The 20763-nt window shown below is 56.6% G+C and overlaps 2 protein-coding genes across 7 annotated transcripts in view; both read right to left on the bottom strand.

The window, feature by feature from the left end:
• The window catches only part of Cacna1b (calcium voltage-gated channel subunit alpha1 B), a 188234-nt gene extending 184106 nt beyond the window's left edge, over positions 1-4128 (bottom strand). Inside the window, exons 1-2 of the mRNA XM_071601213.1 lie at positions 3845-4128; positions 2710-2815 (exon numbers count right to left, since the gene is read on the bottom strand). Of these exons, the coding sequence (XP_071457314.1) occupies positions 2710-2815; positions 3845-4128 (390 nt within the window). The remainder of the gene's footprint in view (positions 1-2709; positions 2816-3844) is intronic.
• Positions 4129-16953: 12825 nt separating this feature from the next.
• Positions 16954-20763, bottom strand: part of Ehmt1 (euchromatic histone lysine methyltransferase 1) — a 149513-nt gene continuing 145703 nt past the window's right edge. For all 6 annotated transcript variants that reach the window (XM_071601205.1, XM_071601204.1, XM_071601206.1 and 3 more), the window contains 2 exons: positions 18382-18557; positions 16954-18207 (listed from right to left, as the gene is read on the bottom strand). In XM_071601205.1, coding sequence (XP_071457306.1) covers positions 18027-18207; positions 18382-18557 — 357 coding nt within the window. In that variant the 3' untranslated portion in view covers positions 16954-18026. The remainder of the gene's footprint in view (positions 18208-18381; positions 18558-20763) is intronic.

The following is a 20763-nucleotide window of genomic DNA, read 5'->3' as shown; positions in this document are numbered from 1 at the left end:
TATTGGACCTGTGGAACTAGACCAGGGGAGCTGGACCAGGGGAGCTGGACATGGGGAGCTGGACCAGGGGAGCTGGACATGGGCACTGCACCTGTGGAGCTAGACAGAGGAGCTGGACCTTGGGAGCTGGACCTGAGGAGTTGGACCTGGGGAGCTGCAGCTGGGGAGCTGGGCCTGGGTACTGGACGTGGGCACTGGACCTGTGGAGCTGGACCTGAGGAGTTGGACCTGGGGAGCTGGAGGTGGAGGGTCAGCAGGACTCACGTCTGCACTCAGCAGCAGATGAAGAGGAGCTAAGGAGCAGGCCAGCTCCCAGAGCCACGGGCATAGTAATTTTCCTGACAGTGAAATTCACAGGAGGAACTTCCCTCCAGAGAGCTGCTCTGTCCTGCGGGGCAGGGGTCAGAGTGGCAGGGCTGGACACTGGCTGCAAGAAGCTGCCAAGTGAGGTGGGACTGCCAGCCCCCAGAGCCTGAACCTTTCTCCCAGAAGCCTGGCTCCTGATGGCTCTCCCCAGAGGATGAGGCAGGACATAAGCTCACAGCAGGGGCCTATGGATGCTGCCAGACACCAGGGTTCACTGTGGCCCAGTGCTCCTGCCCTGCAACTCTGATGCTGATTCATGACAGGGACAAGGCCCCTGGAGGAGTGTGTACACTTTTTGTGACCTCAAGCCTTCTTAGTTCGAAGCACCCTCTTTCCCAAGAAGAGGAGCCACTGATCATCTGCCCAAATGGAATAGCTGGGCCCAGAGGACACATCTTCTCAGAAGGCTTATGGACAGAAAAGAAAAGTGCAGGCCGTACTCCAGGGCCACTGGGAAGGAGACACTACCCCAGAGCTCTCCTCTCAGCTCATGCCAGCCTGGCCCTGGACCACCACCTAGGTGTACAGGCAGCCATGGGTGTGGGTGGCACTGGACTTCAAGGGGCTCCAGCCAAAGGCAAATCAGGAAGCTGATGGGTGGGTGGGAAGCAGAACCCCCAGATGAGGAGCCAGGAAGGCTGCACCAGAGCCTGGCTAGCAGACCACTGAGAAATCCACCCAACCCATTCAACCCCCCTGCTGCCCTGACAGCAGTGCAGCCTCCAGACCACAGTCTAGCTCCTGTCTGTCCTCAGACCCTTGAGGGCTGGAGCTGCATGCAGGACCAGGGTCAGCAAAGAGGTCCTCAGGCCTCCATCTGGGACACACTCTGCTGATTCTCCCCAAAGATAGCCCCCATCCAGAAGCACACACCCCTACCTGCCACGCAAAGCAACACCGCTGCACCTGTGAGGCAGAAGTTCACACGGCTGGATGCCAGCTGGTCCACAAGAGGACCCTGAGTCTGGCCACTGCACTGGTCTCCTTGCACCAAGCCCAGTCTGACCCTTGGCCTGAGTCGCTCTGGCCCTACTTACCAGACTTCATGGAAATAGGACCATGCCTGTGCCCTGGACCTCCAGCTTCCTCTCCCTTTCACCCTCTGCTCTGTCCTCTGAAGCACAGCTCGCTACCAGTAGGAGCTAGAGGTCCAGAGGAGGCAAGAGACCCCATCAGCCCCATGCCCAGGTACCTCCAGGGACCATGATGGCCTCACAGCATGGTTGATCTGTGCCCACTGCCACCACCCAAACCACGTGGCCTTCTGTTGTCCTCCAGGAAACTCCTCAGCTCCCAGTGTCCACCTAACCATCTCCCCTTCCACACCACAGGGCCAGGAGTGGCTAGGTGGCCAACCAGAACTCAGAAGGGCACTGGGCCCCACAAAAAGCACCTACCAGGCCATATCTCACATCTTCACTGAGTAGGAGTCGTGAAGTGGCAGCCAGGGTAGAGGGAAGACAGAGCAGAGGCTGTCCCCTGGGGGACCTCATGCCCAAGCCCCCCTCTCCAGGCCCCTCCAATTGCCTTCTTTCTCTGCATTCTGAGGCGTAGCAGCCCACACCCAGCCCACACTGAGCCCAAACAAAGGGGCCTGGCAGGAGTGAAGAACTATGGGTTTGGAACTGTGCCATCACCTGTGAAGTTATGCTCACTCTGATCCAGCCCTCTGACCCAGAGTCCACTAGGCTGGCCTTCAACACCTGCCTCCTACTCTGCCCAACATCCTGCAGAGGTCCTGCCCTGGCTCCTGGTTCTCACAGGCTCTGTGGTTCAGCACAGATACCACAGGGGTCTGGAGGGCTCTTGGCAGGAAGCTAGGGGTAAAAACTATTCAGAACATTTGGAAAGGAGGGCTTCCCCAGGAGGGGCAGACCCTGTGGGAACAGGGTTCTAAAAAGGCCACAGAAGATAACCCTGAAGGAGGACCCCAATCCCCAGACTCAGGGTTGCACCAAAAGAGCCCCACCAGGGCTGCAGGGAAGGTGGGCAGCTGGCCCATTCTCCCCAGGGAACCCATTCAACCTGACATTGTCCTCTCCATATGAACGCCCTCCCTTGCCCCAGGTTTAGAACTTAGATTCTCAGATGAGAGCCCAGAGCAGCTGCCTGGATGGCCCATCTGTGGTGTGGGGGTGGCTCCGGGAACAGAGCAGATCAGTTGAGCTGGACATCTCAACTTCCTGACCCTACAAGGAGGTGTCAGCTGCCCAGGTTCTATCCTGTCCCCTACCTGAAGTGTGGGGGGTGCTTCCCAGCTCAGGCACAGATTCTAAAGAAAGTGAATCAGACAAGTTGCCACCATCCCACCATCTGGCCCCAGACCCCAGCGCCAGCACTCACCAGGCGCTCCGACATGGGCGTCTTGTCTCCGTCAGGGAGATGCTGCTCCAGGGCCAGCACGATGCAGTTGGCGATGATGGTGGCCAGGATCATGTACTCAAAGGGAGTGTGTGGGTTAAGGACTGGCCAGGAGGCGCCACAGCGGCAGAGGCCGGTGGCCGCGCAGTGCAGCAGCCTTGGCTAGGCGTCTCCCGAGGGCTGAGGATGGTGGGTCCTGAGCCCACCACTTCCACGGACGAGGGTTGGTCTTTCTCGCTGCCCACCCCCATCCCAGGGGACCGCCGAAAGGCGGGGCCTCTGCAGTAGCAGCCGCCAGCCCCTCTGCACGTCCGGGCGGCCGTCAGCACCGCGGACAGCGCCTCCGCCCGGCTCCGCCCGGCCGGCTCCCCACGGCTGGGGGCTGTGCGTTCCCAGAGCGGCAATACGAGACCCCAACCCCCACCCCCACGCAGGCGCGCGTTCCCACCTAAAGACACGCAGCCACAAGTACCTACACAGGCACGTGAACATACATGTACCGAGAATCTCGAACGCACGCACGCGCAGAGCGGGACTCGTGCTATGCCCGCACACGCACACGCAGGCACCTGCAGCCAGCACGCGCACGGGCCCGCATCCACACGGTCTCACACCTACACAGACATGGATTCGCCCTCGGGTGCCCTCCATGCTGGCCGAGAGCTCAGCACCCCGACCAAGCTCCCCAAGGCCAAGTGAACCAAAGGTTGAGCCCTAGGGCAGAGGGGCTCCGCCCAGCACCCCTGGGGCCAGCTGGCCGCCGCCTTCAGGACCACACACACACACACACACACACACACACACAGACGCGCGCGCACGACCACACGCACACACGCGCAGAGACCGACCTCGCAGGCCCCGCCCCGCCCCCTCCTCGCAGGTCCGCGGCGTCTTCGCTGCGCCTCTCCCGGGTCGCACCCTCCTCCTGGCCCGGGGGAAAAATGGCCACTAGGCGCCGCCGCGACCGGCCCCAGTCCTCGCCCTCGGTCCAGGCCGCCCCTCCCAGACCTGGCAGACGCGGAACACGGACGCCGCGCCCGGGTCCGCGCCCGGTCCCTGCCCTCGCGACCTCGGCAGTCAGCCCCTGCCCCGCCCGGCCCAGTCGCTGGCAGGATATGGCCACTCGGTGATGCGCTTGGCGTATTTGCGGACGACGTTGTCCTCGCTGAAGACGAAGAGCGAGCGATTGACGGTGAAGCAGTTCTGCTTGACCGGGATGGGATTGTACAGAGCCATGGTCCGTGCGCGCTGCGCAATGGACTGCTTGTAGAGGACCCGCTGGCCCGGCTGTAGCCCTCCGGGGCCCGGGCCACCAGCCCCGCCGGCCCCGCCACCCCGCGCCCTCTCCCCGCTGCCGGCGCCCCCATAGCGGCCGCCCAGCTCGTCCCCGAAGCGGACCATGGCTCCGGGGCGCCGCGCACATCCCCAGCCCGGTGGCCCCGGCAGGGAGGACGCGGGGCGCACCAGACGCTCAAAGCAGAACAGTCGCCAAGCTGCCGGGACAGAACCGGACCTCGCCCGGCCCGGCCACCGCCGCACCCGACTCCGCGGCCCCGCGCCACGCCCTATAAGGGGCCGGTCACGCGGCGGTGTCTGGCCAATCCGAAACGGCCCCGCCCCCGGACTCTCCGGCCCCGCCCCCGCCTGGTCGCCCCCACCCAGTCTCCACCGCCCTCCCCAGCCGCCGGCCCTCGAGGCTGCGCCTAGGCTGATGCTGCGGGTGCGCCCGGGTTCCGGTCGGTCGGGAGAATGTGCGCCCTCCACGCGTCCCGCTCCGCACACGGGCTGGAAGCCACCAGAAGCGAACCGGTGCGCTGGAGTCTTCGACAGCCGCACTTGGCGCCGAGCCATGCTGTCCCCAGAGTTCACTCTGCCTGCGCGAACGCCCGACTCCTCGCACTCCACCCAAATCGACCCGCGTTCCCCAGAGACGTCAGCCGTGTTGAGATGCGCCAGTCCAAAGAGAGAGGACAGGCTCCAGGTTCCCCACTAGGTCCACAACTCACTCTTCCCTGGAGGCCGCATGGACAGCTCCTCTGGACTTCTCTGCAGACCTCCCGCCGCTTCCCAGAAGGCCTGGTCTCCCGAGGGCAGTTCTGGCCCTTCTGGTTCTCAGACATTCTTGCCCCAAGTTTTCATGACACAACCCTGTCGAGGGCCCCCAGCCCTTGTGCATACACCAGACACTGAATTGGCTACTAGATCTCAATTCTGACATTCTGCCATTAATTCAATAAAAACCGAATAATGGTGCCCTCACACCACTTCGTCCATCCATCCATCCTCCCTCTCCCCCAAGCATTTTGTAAGCACCCATTTGCCAGGCACTGGTTCCTCCTTCGTGGAGGTGACATTTTTACACCAGGGATAGCAAATATTTACATTGCACCTGCTTGGTGCTAGGCATGATGATCACACACAATTGCTCGAGGTCCCACAGCATGCTGGTGAGAAGTTTTCCCAAATCACTCTTGGTGGGTGGTAGAGGAAGCCAGACAGGGATCCTCTTCACTCTGCCAGGACAAACATCCTAAAAACAAGCTTGCCAGCCTCCTGGAGGAGGCCTTTCTGCCTTGGGGTCGGGGAAGACTCCTTCCAGGAAAGGAGGAATTCTGGAGCACACCTGAATGCTACAGAGGTGAGGCATGCAAAGCCAGGCCAGGCAGAGGACCGTGGAGGTCCATGAAGACCACATGTCAGTATCCGGCTTGTATTCCAGAGGAACCTCTGGCTGCTGCGGGAGCATGGAAAGTGGCAGACCGGGTGTGGATCTACAGAGCCAATGGCTCTGTAGAGGAGGTGGAGGAACCCTGTGTCTCCACCCCTGTCTCTGTCCCCTTGTCATCCGGGCAGTCAGAGGTAGGCAACCCGACTTCATCTAGGAGCAGCTTGTACAGTACAGTCCTGACCTCACTGATGAAATGTCAGTTTTAGAGACAGTCTTTCCATCCCCCTCCCTCCCCCGATCAACACAAGCACCACACTCTGTCTTCTTGCCTGCCGCCCCTGGCCCAAGGAGCTGCCTCAGCACTAAGCATGACACCTCTGCATCACCATCTCAAACAGGAAGGGCAGGTGTAAAAATAGTACCCACTTTAAACAATCAATTTATGACATCTTTTTATAATGAAGAAAAGGCTTTTTCATAAGGCTTGAACTTCATTAAGCAGACAGGACAGCTGTCATCCCCTGAATGGGCATGAAGCTGCCCAAGTCAGGGCTCACTTCTCTGAGAAGTAGGAGGGAAGGCTGCCATTGACCCATTGCAGAACAGAGAAGCCAGCTGGGGGTCTTGACTGTTGCCAACAGAAGGGTAGTGTGGTTTGGATACTGGGCCATGGCTGTGACCCCTTGACTGTACACCAGAGCCCACCAAATTGTGGATGTGGAGGTCAAATGTGGAGCAGGGATTGGGGAGTTCATACAGTAAGGAGGCACATGCAGAGGAGGAGGCAGCTGGTGCAGTGAGGAAGCAGACAGTGGGTGTAGACACCTGGTGCGGTGAGGAAGTGAACTCAGGTGTGTGGACAGCTCTTCTGCAAAGGGGAACAGAGACTGAAGCAATAGTTAGGGAGAGGCCTGGCATGACTGAGCGGGTGGGTCTGTAGGTAGCACCCTGTATGCTATGCTCATGCTCGGCAGGAGAAGCTGCTGATGCAGAGGGAACATGGTGTGGTCTGTACAGGAGGCACAGGCCCTTCACTCTTGCAGAGTGCAGCCAGGCGCTGGCTGAGGGCACCACTCGGGGAGGAGTGGTCCTGAGTGCTCACGGGGGCATGTGCGGAGAATGAACTGCAGTGGGATACACAAAGGGGCTGGGCGGGGAGCCAAGGGCCAGGGCTGGATGTGAAGGCTCACACACAGGCGTCGAGTGAATGAACTGACCAGAGGAGCCTACACACATGCTCCCTAGCTCCCTGGGCCCTCATCCTACACACCTGGCAAAATGCAGACTACAAACCTCCGGGGACACACCTACTGGTTCCAGCTGCTGCTGGTCACACAGGGGACAGACTGGCACATCCATGTCCCCCAAGAAGACTGTGGGTCCCGAAGTCAGTGCTGCCCCTATGCTACATGATGGTAGCTGTGACCACAGCCACTGTCTTCCAGACTCTACACCAAAAGCCAGCCTCTCTGTGGTTGCTCCTGAGATGTCCTGGCAATGTTCTCTTCTTGGCCACACCTCTGGCACTGGGTTGGGTCCTCTTAGGGGAGTGGAGAGGTAAATCTACAAGTTTTTCTTTCTTATATAAATAATGTCTATCTTAAATCTAATGCAGGGCGCTAATGGCTCTGCAGAGGAGGCGGAGGAACCCTGTGCCCCTGTTCTTGTCCCCTCATTGTCCAGACGCCATTACACACACTCATTCTGCAGAGCTCTCACTGTGCTCCACTCTTAACCCTGTGCAACACAGGTGCGTGGCTTTATGTGCTTCTGAGTTCTGCATCCAGCAGCACCACACAGTGCTGTAGGGGCTGCCACACACCACACCTTGTGGAGTGGAGGGAACCCGTATTGCCTCCCATTCCATCAGAATGGAGATTTGTGCTGACTTCTCCTGCTCTCCTGGTATGAGGCAGGAGCTGCAGATGCAACCCCAGGAGGAGGATTACTGGCCATCGGTGGCGCCTCTACACAGGAGCCTCAGGGAGCTGCTAGTGCAGGCATGGGCAGGGGTAGCACCAGAACACAGGCAGATCTGTCCGCCTCACATCCTCCCCAGCACTCTGTATGACCAGCCTGGTAGGCATGTCAAGTGCCCCGCTTGGTTTAATATGCATCTCACTGGTGACTAATGAAGCAGAGAAGCTTCTCATGCTTCGCGGTGATTTCCGCAGGTTGACAGTGCTGCTGCCCTCCAGGATGGCGCAGGTAGTCTCCTGCTCGTTTGGTGGTCGGGTGGACCGTGCAGCCCTCACCTCACACGTGAGCCAAACTCATCCAGCTCTCCCTCTTTTCTGCTGGGTGTTGAGTGCATGCTCTCCTTGACTTCCTTGAAGTCCGAGTGGTCTTGCTTTTCCTCCTAAGCCACTTGAAACTAGTTCTTCTGCGTGACAGGAGGCAGGCAGGCAGGGGTCCGCTTCCCTTGGGAATGCTCAAACTCTCCCTGCAGGGTGTCTGCGTCCCTGGTGTCTGGGCCCTGCCCCACGCAGGCAAGGCGCTCCCTGACGCTGCTATATTGGGGAGTGCTGTGGAAGGACCCCCCACCCATCCTGTCATTCAGGAGCCACTTGGTGTCCCCACCTGCCCCTTTCACCACTTCAGAACCCACCACTCAGGCGACACACAGAGCTGTTGACAGCACGTTCACAGAGCAGCTGGGGGCAAACAGACGTCCTTGATGCTAAGCTTCCAACACATGAGCAATACATGTGTTCACTGATCAGGGTCATTTTTAGCTTTTACTAAAAATTGGTTTTCGTAAAAATTTATTTTTTTAAAGTTCAATTTTTTAAACACTTTTTACAAAAGCTGTGCACATTCATATTTACTCTGGGGGGTTTTATCTGATTGCATACTGTAATAAAGGATTTCATTTTAAGCTGTTTTCCAAGACAGTTCTCTGCTGATTTGACAGTGACCTCACTAAATATTGTGGCTGCTTCTAATAATTTGTTGTCAGATTTTTGCTTTCTGTGTAACCATGTGGACAGCAAGTTTCACCTCCTCTTTTCCAATCCTCTACCTTTCACTTCTGGCCTTCTTGTGCCAGCTCATAGGGGGCGGTGCAGCAGCCCCACCCAGGTCCTGCTGCCAGGGGTCTTGTTTCCACCCGCACCTTGGCCAAGTGAATTGTTTCTGCCCTCATGCTCCAGCCTTCCCGAGCAGTGACTTGTCTGGCCATTGCTTTCTCTTCCTTAGCCCATCGACAGGCCCACCACCTCACTCTGGGTGAGCCAGGACGGCCATGCCACCATCCACTCCCACCATCAAGGTCAGGCTCTCAGACAGTCCCTATGGGGCCCCAGTGCCCAGGCTGTGGCCTCCAGACCAGGCTGCAGTGCTCCCCCAGGCAAGTCCACTCTGGGTGCGGGCTACAACCTGGCAGCCCTGGTGATTCCAGCCAGGAGCCGCTGCTTCAAGTTCTGTCCCTCAGGTCATTGATCAGTCCATCTTTCTGGAAGGTTCTTGGCCTACAGTTGTTCACCACAACTTCTTATATACACTGTACATGGGACTGTGTCCACTTTATATTCCCCAGAGGTTTGCCATTTTATTACACTGTCAAATGATCGGTGTCCGCCTGTGACTGTCTCTGAGGTGCTTTCCTCTCCCCTGCTGCCTGCCTCCCACTCCTTCTGCTCCCTTCTTTGCTACATGCTCTCTGCACCTCCTATCATCTGTTTATTTTGGTTACTTTTCAGCCTTTGTGTTTTTAAAAAGAAGCCCACATAGGACATTTTGATAATGGACAGGACCTTGCAGCCCACCGCAGGAAGCACGCTGTGCCACATCGGCAGCGTCTGGGGTGGAGACCACACCTCCTGGGCCACTCCTGGGGGTTTCCTGAAGCTTCTTGGACTGCCAAGGGGTCGGGGTTGCTGTCACCCAATTTCTTCTGCATCTTCTCTGCTGGAGTTGCCTGCATGGCCATCTGCTGTCTCCCCCAGGTTTCCCCTGCTCCTGCCCCGCAGCACCCAAGACTCTGCCCCATCTCATGAGATCGAGCCCTGCACATCGACTCCCACCTGGAAGACCTGGACCAGTACAAGTGGCACCAGGAGGGATTTCGGAACCAGTCACCACCCCAGGTCTTGCTACCAGGGGTCTTGTTTCCACCCGCACCTTGGCCAAGTGAATTCCCAAGGTAGGGAAGGTGCTGTCCTGGCCTCCACAGGTTGGGTTAGGGATGGGTTAGGGTCAGCCTCACACAGGCGAGGCTTCAGGACAATGACTAGGGAGCACCCCAGGGACACCGGCCTTTGAAAACAAGGAGTGGGGGACCAGGCTGCCAGGAGGGAGCTGGCTGAGACCCTTCCTGACACCCTGTAGAACAGGAGAGGCCCAGAGCAGTCACAGGCAGCCTGACTCCAGGGGGCCCCGGAGGGCCTCATGGCAGCCCTGTCCCCAGGAGCGAACCAGCCAGGGCTGCTTGGGGGATCCCTGGGTGCAGAGGTGACCAACCCTGCTGGAAGGGTGGGCCATGCTGGTTGTCCTCCCTCAGGAGCTGGGGTCATGCCTTGGCTAGCTGCTGCCTCCAGGAGAAAGGCGACGGAGGGCTGAGTGGGCACTGGCTGGGTGCCCAGGTGGGGAGCAGCCAGGGGCTGGACCCAGGAGCTGGCACAGGTGCAGGCCGGCATGGTTGAGCTCTGGGCACCTCGGGACACAGCACCTGACACCCTGGCAGGAGCCCAGGCCTGGGACAGGCCTGGCAGGGCTCTGGAAACCTTGGAAAGACGGAGCCAGCTCCCCCTGGAGCAGAAGCAGCATGTTGCTCTGGCAGCTGTGAAGAGCAGGAGGCAGGGGAGGGGCAGAAGCAGGCTGCGCCCGTCTCACCACACAGGTAGGGGAGGCCACCTGCAGAGCCCAGGAGCTGAGCCGACCAAGAGCAAGGCCCACGGCCAGGACCAGGGCATCCTGGGGTCTTGACCACAGGGAGCCGTGGAGAAGGCTGGTAGAGGGAGGACACAGCTGCTGACAGGGAACATAGGAGTGAGGTGCAGGAAGCCCCAGGGTGATGACCATGGAAGGCCTAGATCCTGCCTCGGTTCGCAGACTCGGAGCCCGTGATGGCAGAGGCGTGTGGGCAGGGGAGAAGGAGCGAGCCAGGCTGAGCAGGCTGACTGGGCCCAGCTCTGTCCTCCAGCCTGTGACTGCTCTGCAAGGAGGGGGTCAAGATGCCACGGGCCCGCTGGCTGGCAGGGTGGAAGTGGATTGTGAGACCACGCAACTGTGAGCCTGTCCTGGAGCAGGGCTGTGGACACTACTGAAACCAGGTTGGAATTGATCAAAATCAGAACATGATCTTGCACACATGTTCGAAACACAGCCCTGTGCACGACTTCACAGGCTCCGGAAGCCTGACCTAGACGGCGCCAGCCTGGCCCTCAGCAGCCGTTTCCCCACCAAGGTCGCCACACGCCTTCGTCAGGGTTACCTGTCTCCTCCCTCCCTGCCCGGCCCTCTGTGAGGCCCAGCAGGTCTGTGCTGCCCAAGGCTCTCCCTGGCATCCGTCACACGGTGGGGACATAGGCACCATGGGCCACATGGAGGATGCTGCTGGCCAGGCTGCCTTCCTCATGTCCAGCCTGATCTAAGTCCAGAGCTGCTCCTTCCCTTGCTCTGTCCATCTTTGCCTCGACCCCCTTCCCTCCCGCCTTAGCACCCACAGTGGTCTCTCCAAGGACAGTCCTGTCCACACCATCCCTGTCACCTCAGACCAAGCTCCAGATGGGCTGGAGCTCTGCAGATGCAGGACCGTCTCGCCTTCCAGGGCTCCCACAGCCCCACCTGAGAGCCACAGCAGTCACCAGGCGGTGCTGTGGTGGGCCTCCTGTGCATCTCAACACACTTCACAATGTCCCCACTTGATGACACCATTAGTGATGCCCAAACCGTCTCCAGTGAGAACCCTGCTCAGTCCTGTGAGCCTCTGTGCCTTCTCCCCCAGGGGAAGAGGGAGGCCACACAGCCAGCCAGCCTCCCAGCAGTGCAGGAATCAGGAAGAGAGATCTAGACACAGAATGCAGACACATGTGGTTGGAGCCCAGCAGGGTGTGGCAATACACCAACAGAAAAGGCCGGTGCTGCCATAAGCATGGAGGGAGCCGACTACCCAGCCCCAGCCCACAGGGAACAGCCCATCATGCTAAAGCCAGATGTCCTGCCACCTTGGGTCTGAACCCAATACAAAGGTAATGTCTGGGTGGTCTTGCACACTTTGGCTATTTTTCCTGAGTTTCTGACTTAGGTGCTGTTGAGTTCCCAGGGTAATGGGCATCAGTGGCCATTTGTTCCCTCTGAAGTTGTCAGCTGGTCATGAACTTCCTGGCCTGGATGCTACTGTGTGATTCATGATGGCAGCCGAGACTCGGGAAGTCTGGGAGGAGAAGACCTTTTCTATTTAGAACAGGCCATGAAGGCACAGGATGCAGTTATGGAGGCACAACCCAATGGGACAGCACTCCAGAAACGGGGCATGCACATCAGGGTGAGAGCCAAGAGCTGTGGGGCAGGGAGAGTATACCCAACAGACAGTTCATGGAGCTGCTTTTAGACACTGGACAACAGGAGGTGTAAGCCATCAACCCCTGGAAGAAGACAGACAAATCATGCTTCAACCCCTCACCTGCCTGCCTCTCTAACTAGAAACAATTTTCCAGCCAGTCTAAGGAGGAGGAGATAAAGCAGAGCCCAATCTTCCTACTGAGATTACAGGACCAGTCAGAGTCCAGGGAAACATAGCTGGTTGGAATTTGAGGGGTCAAGCACCAAAGAGAAGGAATTCCAGAAATCTGCACTGGAGCCTTCACAGGAGCCGTAGTTGGGCTGAACATGAAGCACAGGAGCCCCCAACTCAATATTCCCCCAAAGAAGACAGCAGAATCCAGATACTTAACAACAGTCTCCCTACTGTCCAACACCCAACTGAAAATTGCAGACATGCATAGAAGTAGGAAACCTGATGCATGTGGAGAGAAATCAGAAACAAAACGAGACAGGGCAGATGACAGAATTAAATACAAAGAGTGAGAAGTGCTATTATAAACATGCTCAGAGAGTTACAGGAAAACAAGAACATGTGAGATAACAGTGAATCTCAAAGAGGAGTTGAAGCTGTAAAAGAGAACCAAATGGAATGTCTAGAGCTGAAAATTATTTCTAGAATGAAAAATTTTCTGGCTAAGCTTAATAGATGTGGCGTGCAGACGCCCACTGACTTCTCTTCAGAAGCGAGGCTGCCGGAAGGCGATGGAACTGTGCCTCTCAATGCAGCGAACGGGACAGGAGTTCCCACCCAAGTAGCCTTGGAAATGAAGGGAGGGCTGGGAAGTCCCAGCTCACTCCCAACCACAGTCTCAGCAAAACAGCAGCAGTTTAAACCAGTTGACGCTGAAAACATAGAGACCACAAAACCAGTGCTCACAGGCAAACGAGTGTGTGAGAACTAGTCAGGAAACTGATCCCAATGCTAAAAAAACAGGGCATAAACCAAAGACATTGGAAGCAGGAAAACAAGAGAGAAAAATCAACAACCTCAAAAGCCGGTTTGCATCAATTCTGAGTCTCCACAGTCTCAAAGAAAGAAGCAAAGGCAACACCCCTAATTCATAACACGAGGCCAATAGGACCAACAGGACCCTGATGCCCAGACCAATGGGACACTGCGAGAAATAAGCTACAGGGCTGGGGGTGTGGCTCAGCAACAGAGCGCCTGCCTAGCACGCGTGAGGCACTCGGTTCGATCCTCAGCACCACATAAAAATAAGTTATTGTGCCCACCTACAACTAAGAGAGAGAGAGAGAGAGAGAGAGAGGGAGGGAGAGAGGGACGGAGGGAGGGAGGGAGATCCATTGACAACTAAAAAAAAAAAAAAAAAGAAAGAAAGAAAGAAATAAGCTACAGCTGTCACAGTGACAGGCAGTGGCCAGGCCTGTGATCCCAGCAGCTCAGGAGGCTAAGGCCAAAGGATCCCAAGTTTGAGGCCAGCCTTAGCAACATAGTGAGAGTGTGTCTCAAAATAAAAAACTAAAAACTGCTGGGGATGTAGCTCTGTGGTAGAGCATTCCCAGGTTCAATCCTCAGCCCACTGCTCCTGCCAAAGAAAGAAACTATAGACCAATATCTCTAATGAACAGATACAAAATTCCTCAATACAGTATTAGCAAATTCAATCCAATAATGTATTAAAAATGTGCAGCATGATATGACCTAGCTGCAGAGCCTCAGTGGGCCCTTCAGGAGGGGATGACTCCTGGCCAGTCACTGCCCTTGAAGACCCTGCAGGGGCCTGAGGTGCAGAGATGAAGTGCAGTGACTTAGCAATGCTACCCTTTGGGGTACTAGGGCAATGTGTATCTTAACTTTTAGGGAAAATCTTTAATGGTAAAACAGATAAACAGTTTAACAGAAGGCCACTTGTAGGCATGGAGTGGCCCTGTTCTCTTGGCTCTGGGAATGCATTGTATGGTATTGACCAGGACGAGTCACGGAATGATGCTCAGACCCATCCCTGCTATGAAGTGAGGTGGGGGAGGGGGCACTTTCAATAAGAGGACTGTGTGGAGCACACAGAGGACTCCAGTAAATCAGGAAGGGGACAACCCAGTTTAAAAATATGCAAAGGACTCCAATAGATGTTTCTCCAAAGAAACACAAATAGCCAATAAGTGCATAAAAACATAGTCATTAGGGAATGCAAATCAAAACCACCGTGAGACAGCACTTCCAGTAGGATGGCTGTATCAACAGATGAACAAGCTAGACCTGAGTCCCAGCAACTCAGGAAGCCAAGGCAGGGGGTGGTAAGTTCCAGGCCAGTCTGGGCAACTTAGCGAGACCCTGTCTCAAAATAAAAAACAAAAAGGGCTATGGTGTGGTTTAGTGGTACAGTACCCCTGGGTTCAATCCCCAGCACCAAAAAAATATATAAAAGATGGATGACAGGAAGTGGTGGTACAGATGTGCAGGGAACCTCCACTCCTGCACCAGCAAAGGCTGAAAAGCTGCCACGTGGGCCGGCAGCTCCTCCTCTAGGCGTGGACGTCCAGGAGGAGTGGAAGCACACAGCCCCACACGAGAGCCAGCTCGCAGCAGCATGACTCACCGCCATGCCCATCGACCAGCAGGCAGACGACAGAGCATCAGTCCCAGAGGAGAGACTGGTACGCTGCAGAGCAGCCAAGCCTCACAGCAGCTGGCAGAGACCCCAGACCACACAGGCGCCCACACAGGCGCCACCTCGGGAGGCAGAGCAGGGTGGTCTGGCCAGGAGCACTGGGGAGACACAATGGCGCTGGGCTCAGTTTCTCTGGGGAGAAAGGCCATGTTCTAAACTGACTATGGCCTCACAGAGCCCAGCCCGCGAGAGGGTGTGGGCGATGCCTTGGGAGTGCAAGCTACAGGGAGGGACACGCACACTGTCACAAAGGCTTTGAGGGTGGTCAGTAACAGGAAAGTAGACCACGTGGTAAACAGAAGATGAATAGTATGAACTCCAGAGCAATCTCTAACAGAAAACACAGTGCAGTGAACAAAAGATGGCCACAAGAGAGAAGGAAGAACAAAGAACCCACGAGGGGGTCGGGCGTGGCAGCTTAGGAGACTGAGGCCCTGAGCATCTCAGGAAGACCCTGTCTCTAAATAAAATACAAAAAAGGGGTTGGGGATGTGGCTCGGTGGTTAAGCACCCTGGGTTCACTCCCTGGTACGAAAGAAAGAAAGAAAAGACAAGGGGAGCTGGGTGCATCATTCACCTGCAGCCCCAGCCCGGGAGGCCCTTGAGCCTGGGAGGCCCAGGCCGGCCGAGACCCCGTCTTGAAGGGGGAAGAGACCAGAAAACAAGCAATGAAGTGGCAGACCCGAGAGCCCTTGAAGACCCCTTCTCAGCAGGGGTGGGCCACCTGCTCCCAGCACTGGGTCCTTGTCCAGGTGGGAAAGGTCACGGCACTGACACTGCACAAGGCAGAGCAGAGGAGGCACAGGGAGAAGCCCACGGCACCCTCCTGTTCCAGAGCAGGCAAAACCACTCTGGATCCAAAAAGCACCAACACAGCCAGGGCCCTGTGGGGGTGGGGACCAGTGGGAAGGGCAGGACAGCAGTGGGAAGGACCTCTACCCGGATAAGCAGAAGGCCACCTGGTGAGGGCACCTGCCAGACTGAGCACTGCACTGCAAATCAAGCCTTCACACAAACGTGAAATTCAGTTTCCCACCCAGACCCCACCCAACCAGCAAGCGGGGGCCTTCCCACCTGCCCACTTTTCTCTCATGGCCCAGGACAGACACTGGGGCTTTGTCCAGGGTTAACAATTTGCCCAGGTAAGGGGCTCTGGTTGCTACAGGAACTCAAGAATCACCTCCACGGTTTTAGATTTAACCCCAGGTTTTACTTATTTTTTTATTAATTTTTTTACACTTTGCAGTTCTAAGGAGCAAGCCCAGGGCCCGGCAGAAACTAGGTAAGCATTCTACCACTGAACTACACTCTCCGCCCTGACCCTGGGCTTTAGATTTTAATTTATCCAAAGAGAACAAAAGGGAAGAGGGGAGATGCGGCAGATCCTCCCATCACAGTGCCACCCAGCCCCACCCCTGGGGCCACAGTGACCACCATAGGGCAGTCTAGGTTCAGTGAGACACAGCAGCCCACATCAGGCTCACGAGGTGGGTTCCTGTTTCAAATGGTCAAAATTGGCCATGATGAGGCCTATGGAGGGGCCCTGGCCCCACCAGGTTTTCCCCTTTATTGCTCACCTTCCCGATGCCCCAGAGGTCCTCAGCTGGCCTGGGTCTGATTCAGCACACAGCTGCTGTACATCCAGCACCTGACCCAGAACAGGCAGGTGATCGAGAGGCAAAACGTGGTCAGCTGACCCACTGCAAGCCGTCCCAGGTTACCTCCCCTCCCAGGCCTGGTGGGGTCAACTGTGCCTTATATCCAAGTTCCAGGCAGCTCCTTCTGCCACCTCCAGGCTGAGGTGATCTGCCAGCTCTGCATCACAAACCCACCCTGAGCATGTATGGGCCAAGGTCCAAGTGCTCCTGGAGGAAACTGACCTCTTCCCTGGCCCGACAGCGCCTGACGTGGAGTGGCCACAGCCTGAAGGAAGGCACCCTGCTCAGGCTGCTTGCCAAGTGCAGGAGGGCTGCTCTCCCTCTGTGAAGCGCCTAATGAGTGAACTATGTTGAAAACCAGAGTCTCTAATCTATTTTTCATAGAGCTTACAAGCTCTCCTGTGGCGAATGAGGCCAGCCCTGCAGGAGCACAGCAGGAGGCCCAGCTCCAGCCCTACTGTGCTGACCAGACCCACTCAGGGATGTGGGGGCTCGCCTCTGCCTCACAGAGGCCTTTAGCATGATTCCTGGCCCCAAATCCTGGCGCCGGACACACGCACGCACAGGCACGCCAGCCATCCGGCAAGGGCACTCGCCAAAGGCTTCCCTGCAGTCTGCACGGGGGACGTGGGGCAGCAGGCAGAGCCTGGCCCCAGTGCCCAGGGCGGCACATGCATGTGTGGGGCTCTGCAGAGACCAGCACAGCGTGGTGCCACAGTGAAACTCCACTTAAAGTACTTCTTTTTTATTGATTTCATTGAAAACAGAACAAGAAATGGTCTGAGCCAAAAGACTGCTCTTAAAACTGTCAAAAACATTTTAACAGAAAAAATAAACATGACTGCAATATGAATGTTTTAGAAGAGTCACACAAAAAAACCCACGGTTGCTGCACTAGTTACAGTATTTAGAAAGGTATATGCCAAAAAAAGTACATGACCTGCCAGGCCGCCACACAAAAGGCGACGGCAAATTTATTCCACTACAAGACTAATGTTTTAAAAAAGGTTTTTCCTGCATTTTATTCTAAAATCACTTTGTTCTCTTTTTACAGTTGATAGTTTATTTTCAGGTGGTGAGTAGAAACCACACCAGGTTCAGCACCGTTGTCTGTGTTGTGTTTATTCTTTGTCTGTCCTTGTGTTCGATAAGGGTAGGAAGCAAATCAGCTGACTCGACGTCATCGCAGGTGGCTTCAGATCATCAGAGGGGGCCAGCCTCAAGGGCCTGGCTGGGCAGGTGCAGGTCCATCTGCACCAACTGCTTCCTCACAAAGAAGCGCCAGTTAGAGTTTTGATACATAGGACTAGATATAGGATTTCTTTAAAAAGCAGACCCACGTTTTCTGCCTGACCTCGCCCAGGCTGTGACAGGAGGGAGGGTTCTCCCTGAGGCACCTGGGAGCAGGCACCAGCCACGTAGGGAGAGGGTAGGCAGGTCTAACGGAGCAGCTGTGGGTGATGGTGGTTTTGGCGGGTACCACACAGGAGTCTGGGCTGGACTGGAGAAAAAACCAACCCAGTGGTGGAGTGAGGACCTCAGAGATCAGAGGAAGAAACGAGGAACGTCGAAAAGACAAACCACCACGGGAAACTCACAAGGTCACGCCATGTGGAACCCCAGCGTCTTGTGAGGCACACAGTCCAAAGTGTGCCCCAGCCTGAGCAACAGGCCGGGTTGCCCCAGGTCTGGAGCACTGCTGGGGGGTCTGCACCCCTGGTCCCTCTGCACCGCCTCCTCTCCTAACCGCAGTCCATCAGAATCTGATCTCCAGCCTCCCGCTGGCCCTGCTGCATCTCATAGGGGGTCAGTGGCAGCTGCGGAGCTGGTGTCTGGCAGGCCGTTCTCCTGGGCCTCCTGAGAGGCACTGGCCTGCCGCTGGGCCAGGGCTGCACTCGAGTGCCGGCACTTGGGGGAGCCACAGCGGCAGCTGAAGAGCTTGCCCTTGATGTCCCAGAAGCGTTCCCCGTAGTCAAACCTGGGGGAGCAGAACTCAGCACCTCTACAGCCAGACCCAGGTGGTCAGACCCTCCCCAGACTGTCCCATCCAGGCTCTGATGGTCAGAGAGCGCCCCACTCTGGCGGCACATGTGTGACCAGGAAGCAATGCCCACACCCGCCCCTCCTGCTGCACCTGGGAGGCCCTACGTACCCGAGCTGTTCTCCAGCCTGGATCAGGCGGGTGCTGAAGAAGGCGATCCTGGGAAACCGCAGGTCCTGGTGAGACATGAAGACGCGCACGGGCACGAGGTTGGGCTCGCAGTGGTGGTTTATGAACCGGCTGACGTTCCCGTAGAACCGTGCGTCAATGCAGTACACCTCTCCATCCTAGGGGCGAGAAAGCAAGATAGTCGCGGAGGCCGCAGCCCAGCAGTGGCGCCCAGGAGTGCCCTCAGCCCCGGGACACTCAAGGGATCTTCTCCTGAGGGCTGTGGCAACAACGCAGAGACTTGGAAGGGCAGGGCAGGGCCTCTGTATAGACCTATGCCAGGACCCAGAAAGAGGGCTTCTTGCTAACTTGAGGGCAGAGAGGACCAGGGCTCCAGGCAGCCTACAGACTCATCTGGCACCACAGTAGGACGGAGACTGGGTGAACTGCACCGACCCAGGAGCCCTTCAGATGCAGAGTTTTCCACCTAGGGATCCAGACTGAGAGATGCTGCTGCTGCCTAAGCAGAGGCTGCATAGTGAGGAACACAGGAGACCCAGGTCAACAGCAGCAAGGGCCCGGGCACTGTCCTACAGGATTGCATGAAGCTGCCCAGGCTGGACAGACCCCAGGTGCTTCCAGGAGAGGCTGTGACCACCCTTGCTGTGTACCCAGCCTGCACCACCAGAACACGACAGCCTGAATAGCTGAGCTTGCGGTATGGATACCACACAGCAGAAGACCATCAGCATGTCAGGGAACAGCCAGCTCAGAAGAGCACAACCAGGAGGAGATGTGCTGAGGAGACATCTGCACAGACCCGAGTCCTGTGGAGGAGAGGGTTGGTGCCAGAGGTTGCTCCTGGCCTCCTGGTCACATCTGCATTAGCATTCACGGGAGACCCAATGGCACTCACAGAGGTTAAGAGGCCCAAACCCACACCAACCACAGGGAAGCACAGAGCAGGAGACAGCTCCCCAGTGTATAACATTGGGATGAGGTGAAGCCTGGACTCCAGGACAGTCAGAGTCGTCGACACAGACTAGTTCCCTCCATCAACACCCCACAAGAACAGATGCCCTCAGAGGCCACGGTGGGAGCAAACTCCACAGCAGCCACCAAAATAAAAGACACAGCAACCCAAGACCTGGGCCTGCCCCAAGAGGCTCAGGCATGCACTCCATGGGACACCAGGAGGAGGACAGCCTGATGTGATCTACCCCAGGGGAACTAGACCCTGCCCTGGGGTGGGTGTCCTTGTGCAGAGGTGATAGCTGCCCACAACCAGGAGAACCAGGGTGCTCCCAGTGCAAGACAACTCAGGAAGCAGAGGTCTCGGAAGAGAAGCAAATGATAAAAAGAATCAGGTGTGGATTCTAATCAAAATCCACCACTGTTAACTCGCCACCAAGAGGTCACCAGCTTCAGGGACCCTCTGGTGACGGTGAATGTCAAACCAAGTGTCTCTTCACAGTCACCTCAATGCCTTCTGTAAAGCCAGCAAGAGCCAACCTCAATCCCGATGTCCTGAGTGAAAAGGCTGAGGGAGAGCTGCATGTCCCGTCCTGACAGCACGCTGACCCTGTGGTGCAGGACAGGCAGAGAGGGTGACAGACAGACAGACAGACACACACACACACACACACTCTGTACCACTCCTTGTGTGAGAAGGACTGTGCCTACACTGTCACAGTTCTACAAATGGTTACTGGTAGCAGAGGATAGCTGCTGAGGTCAAAATATCTCCACGTCCTTCACACTGCCCAAGAACATGTCAGGAGGTGGCCAGGTCCTGAGGCAGCCCTGGGGGGACCACATCTGAGGAAAGGGGCTCCAGAGCTGCCGCCTCTCTGCACAGGGACACAACAAGTGGAGGTGCTGATGAGGCACCAGGCCATGGCCCTCACCAGATGCCAAGTACTGCACCAGAGCTCCTGTGGTCTCTGAGCTCCCAGACTCAGGCAGCAGGCACAGGAGTACTAAGGACATGGACAGAAGCAACATACTACTCTAATTTTAAAGTATGAAATCTTCTGTGAGATTAAAAATCATAATTCCAAAACGTAAATGAACTGAAATGAAATCTCACTAGTGACAACCACCGAGAAGCGAAACACAATACTTCATGTGTCCTGAGTGGAGCGTACCCAAAGGCCCCACCACAGAGGCACCCAGCACATCCAACAGTCATCTGTGCCTACTGCCGCTGGATGACAATGAGGACCCAAAACCAGAATTCCCAGCAAACAAGATTTTCACTGTAAGAGACACAAGAATGAAATCAAACCAGCTGGGTAAAAGCCCTGCATCAAAACATGGACTGGAAACATCACTGAGAACCAGCAAAACCCCGGTTCCTTCATCGCTGGCCTCCGGATAGAGGGT

Source organism: Marmota flaviventris, chromosome 13, assembly GCF_047511675.1.
Source record: "Marmota flaviventris isolate mMarFla1 chromosome 13, mMarFla1.hap1, whole genome shotgun sequence".
Classification (NCBI taxonomy): Eukaryota; Metazoa; Chordata; class Mammalia; order Rodentia; family Sciuridae; genus Marmota; species Marmota flaviventris.
This window is presented reverse-complemented; position numbering and strand designations above follow the sequence as displayed.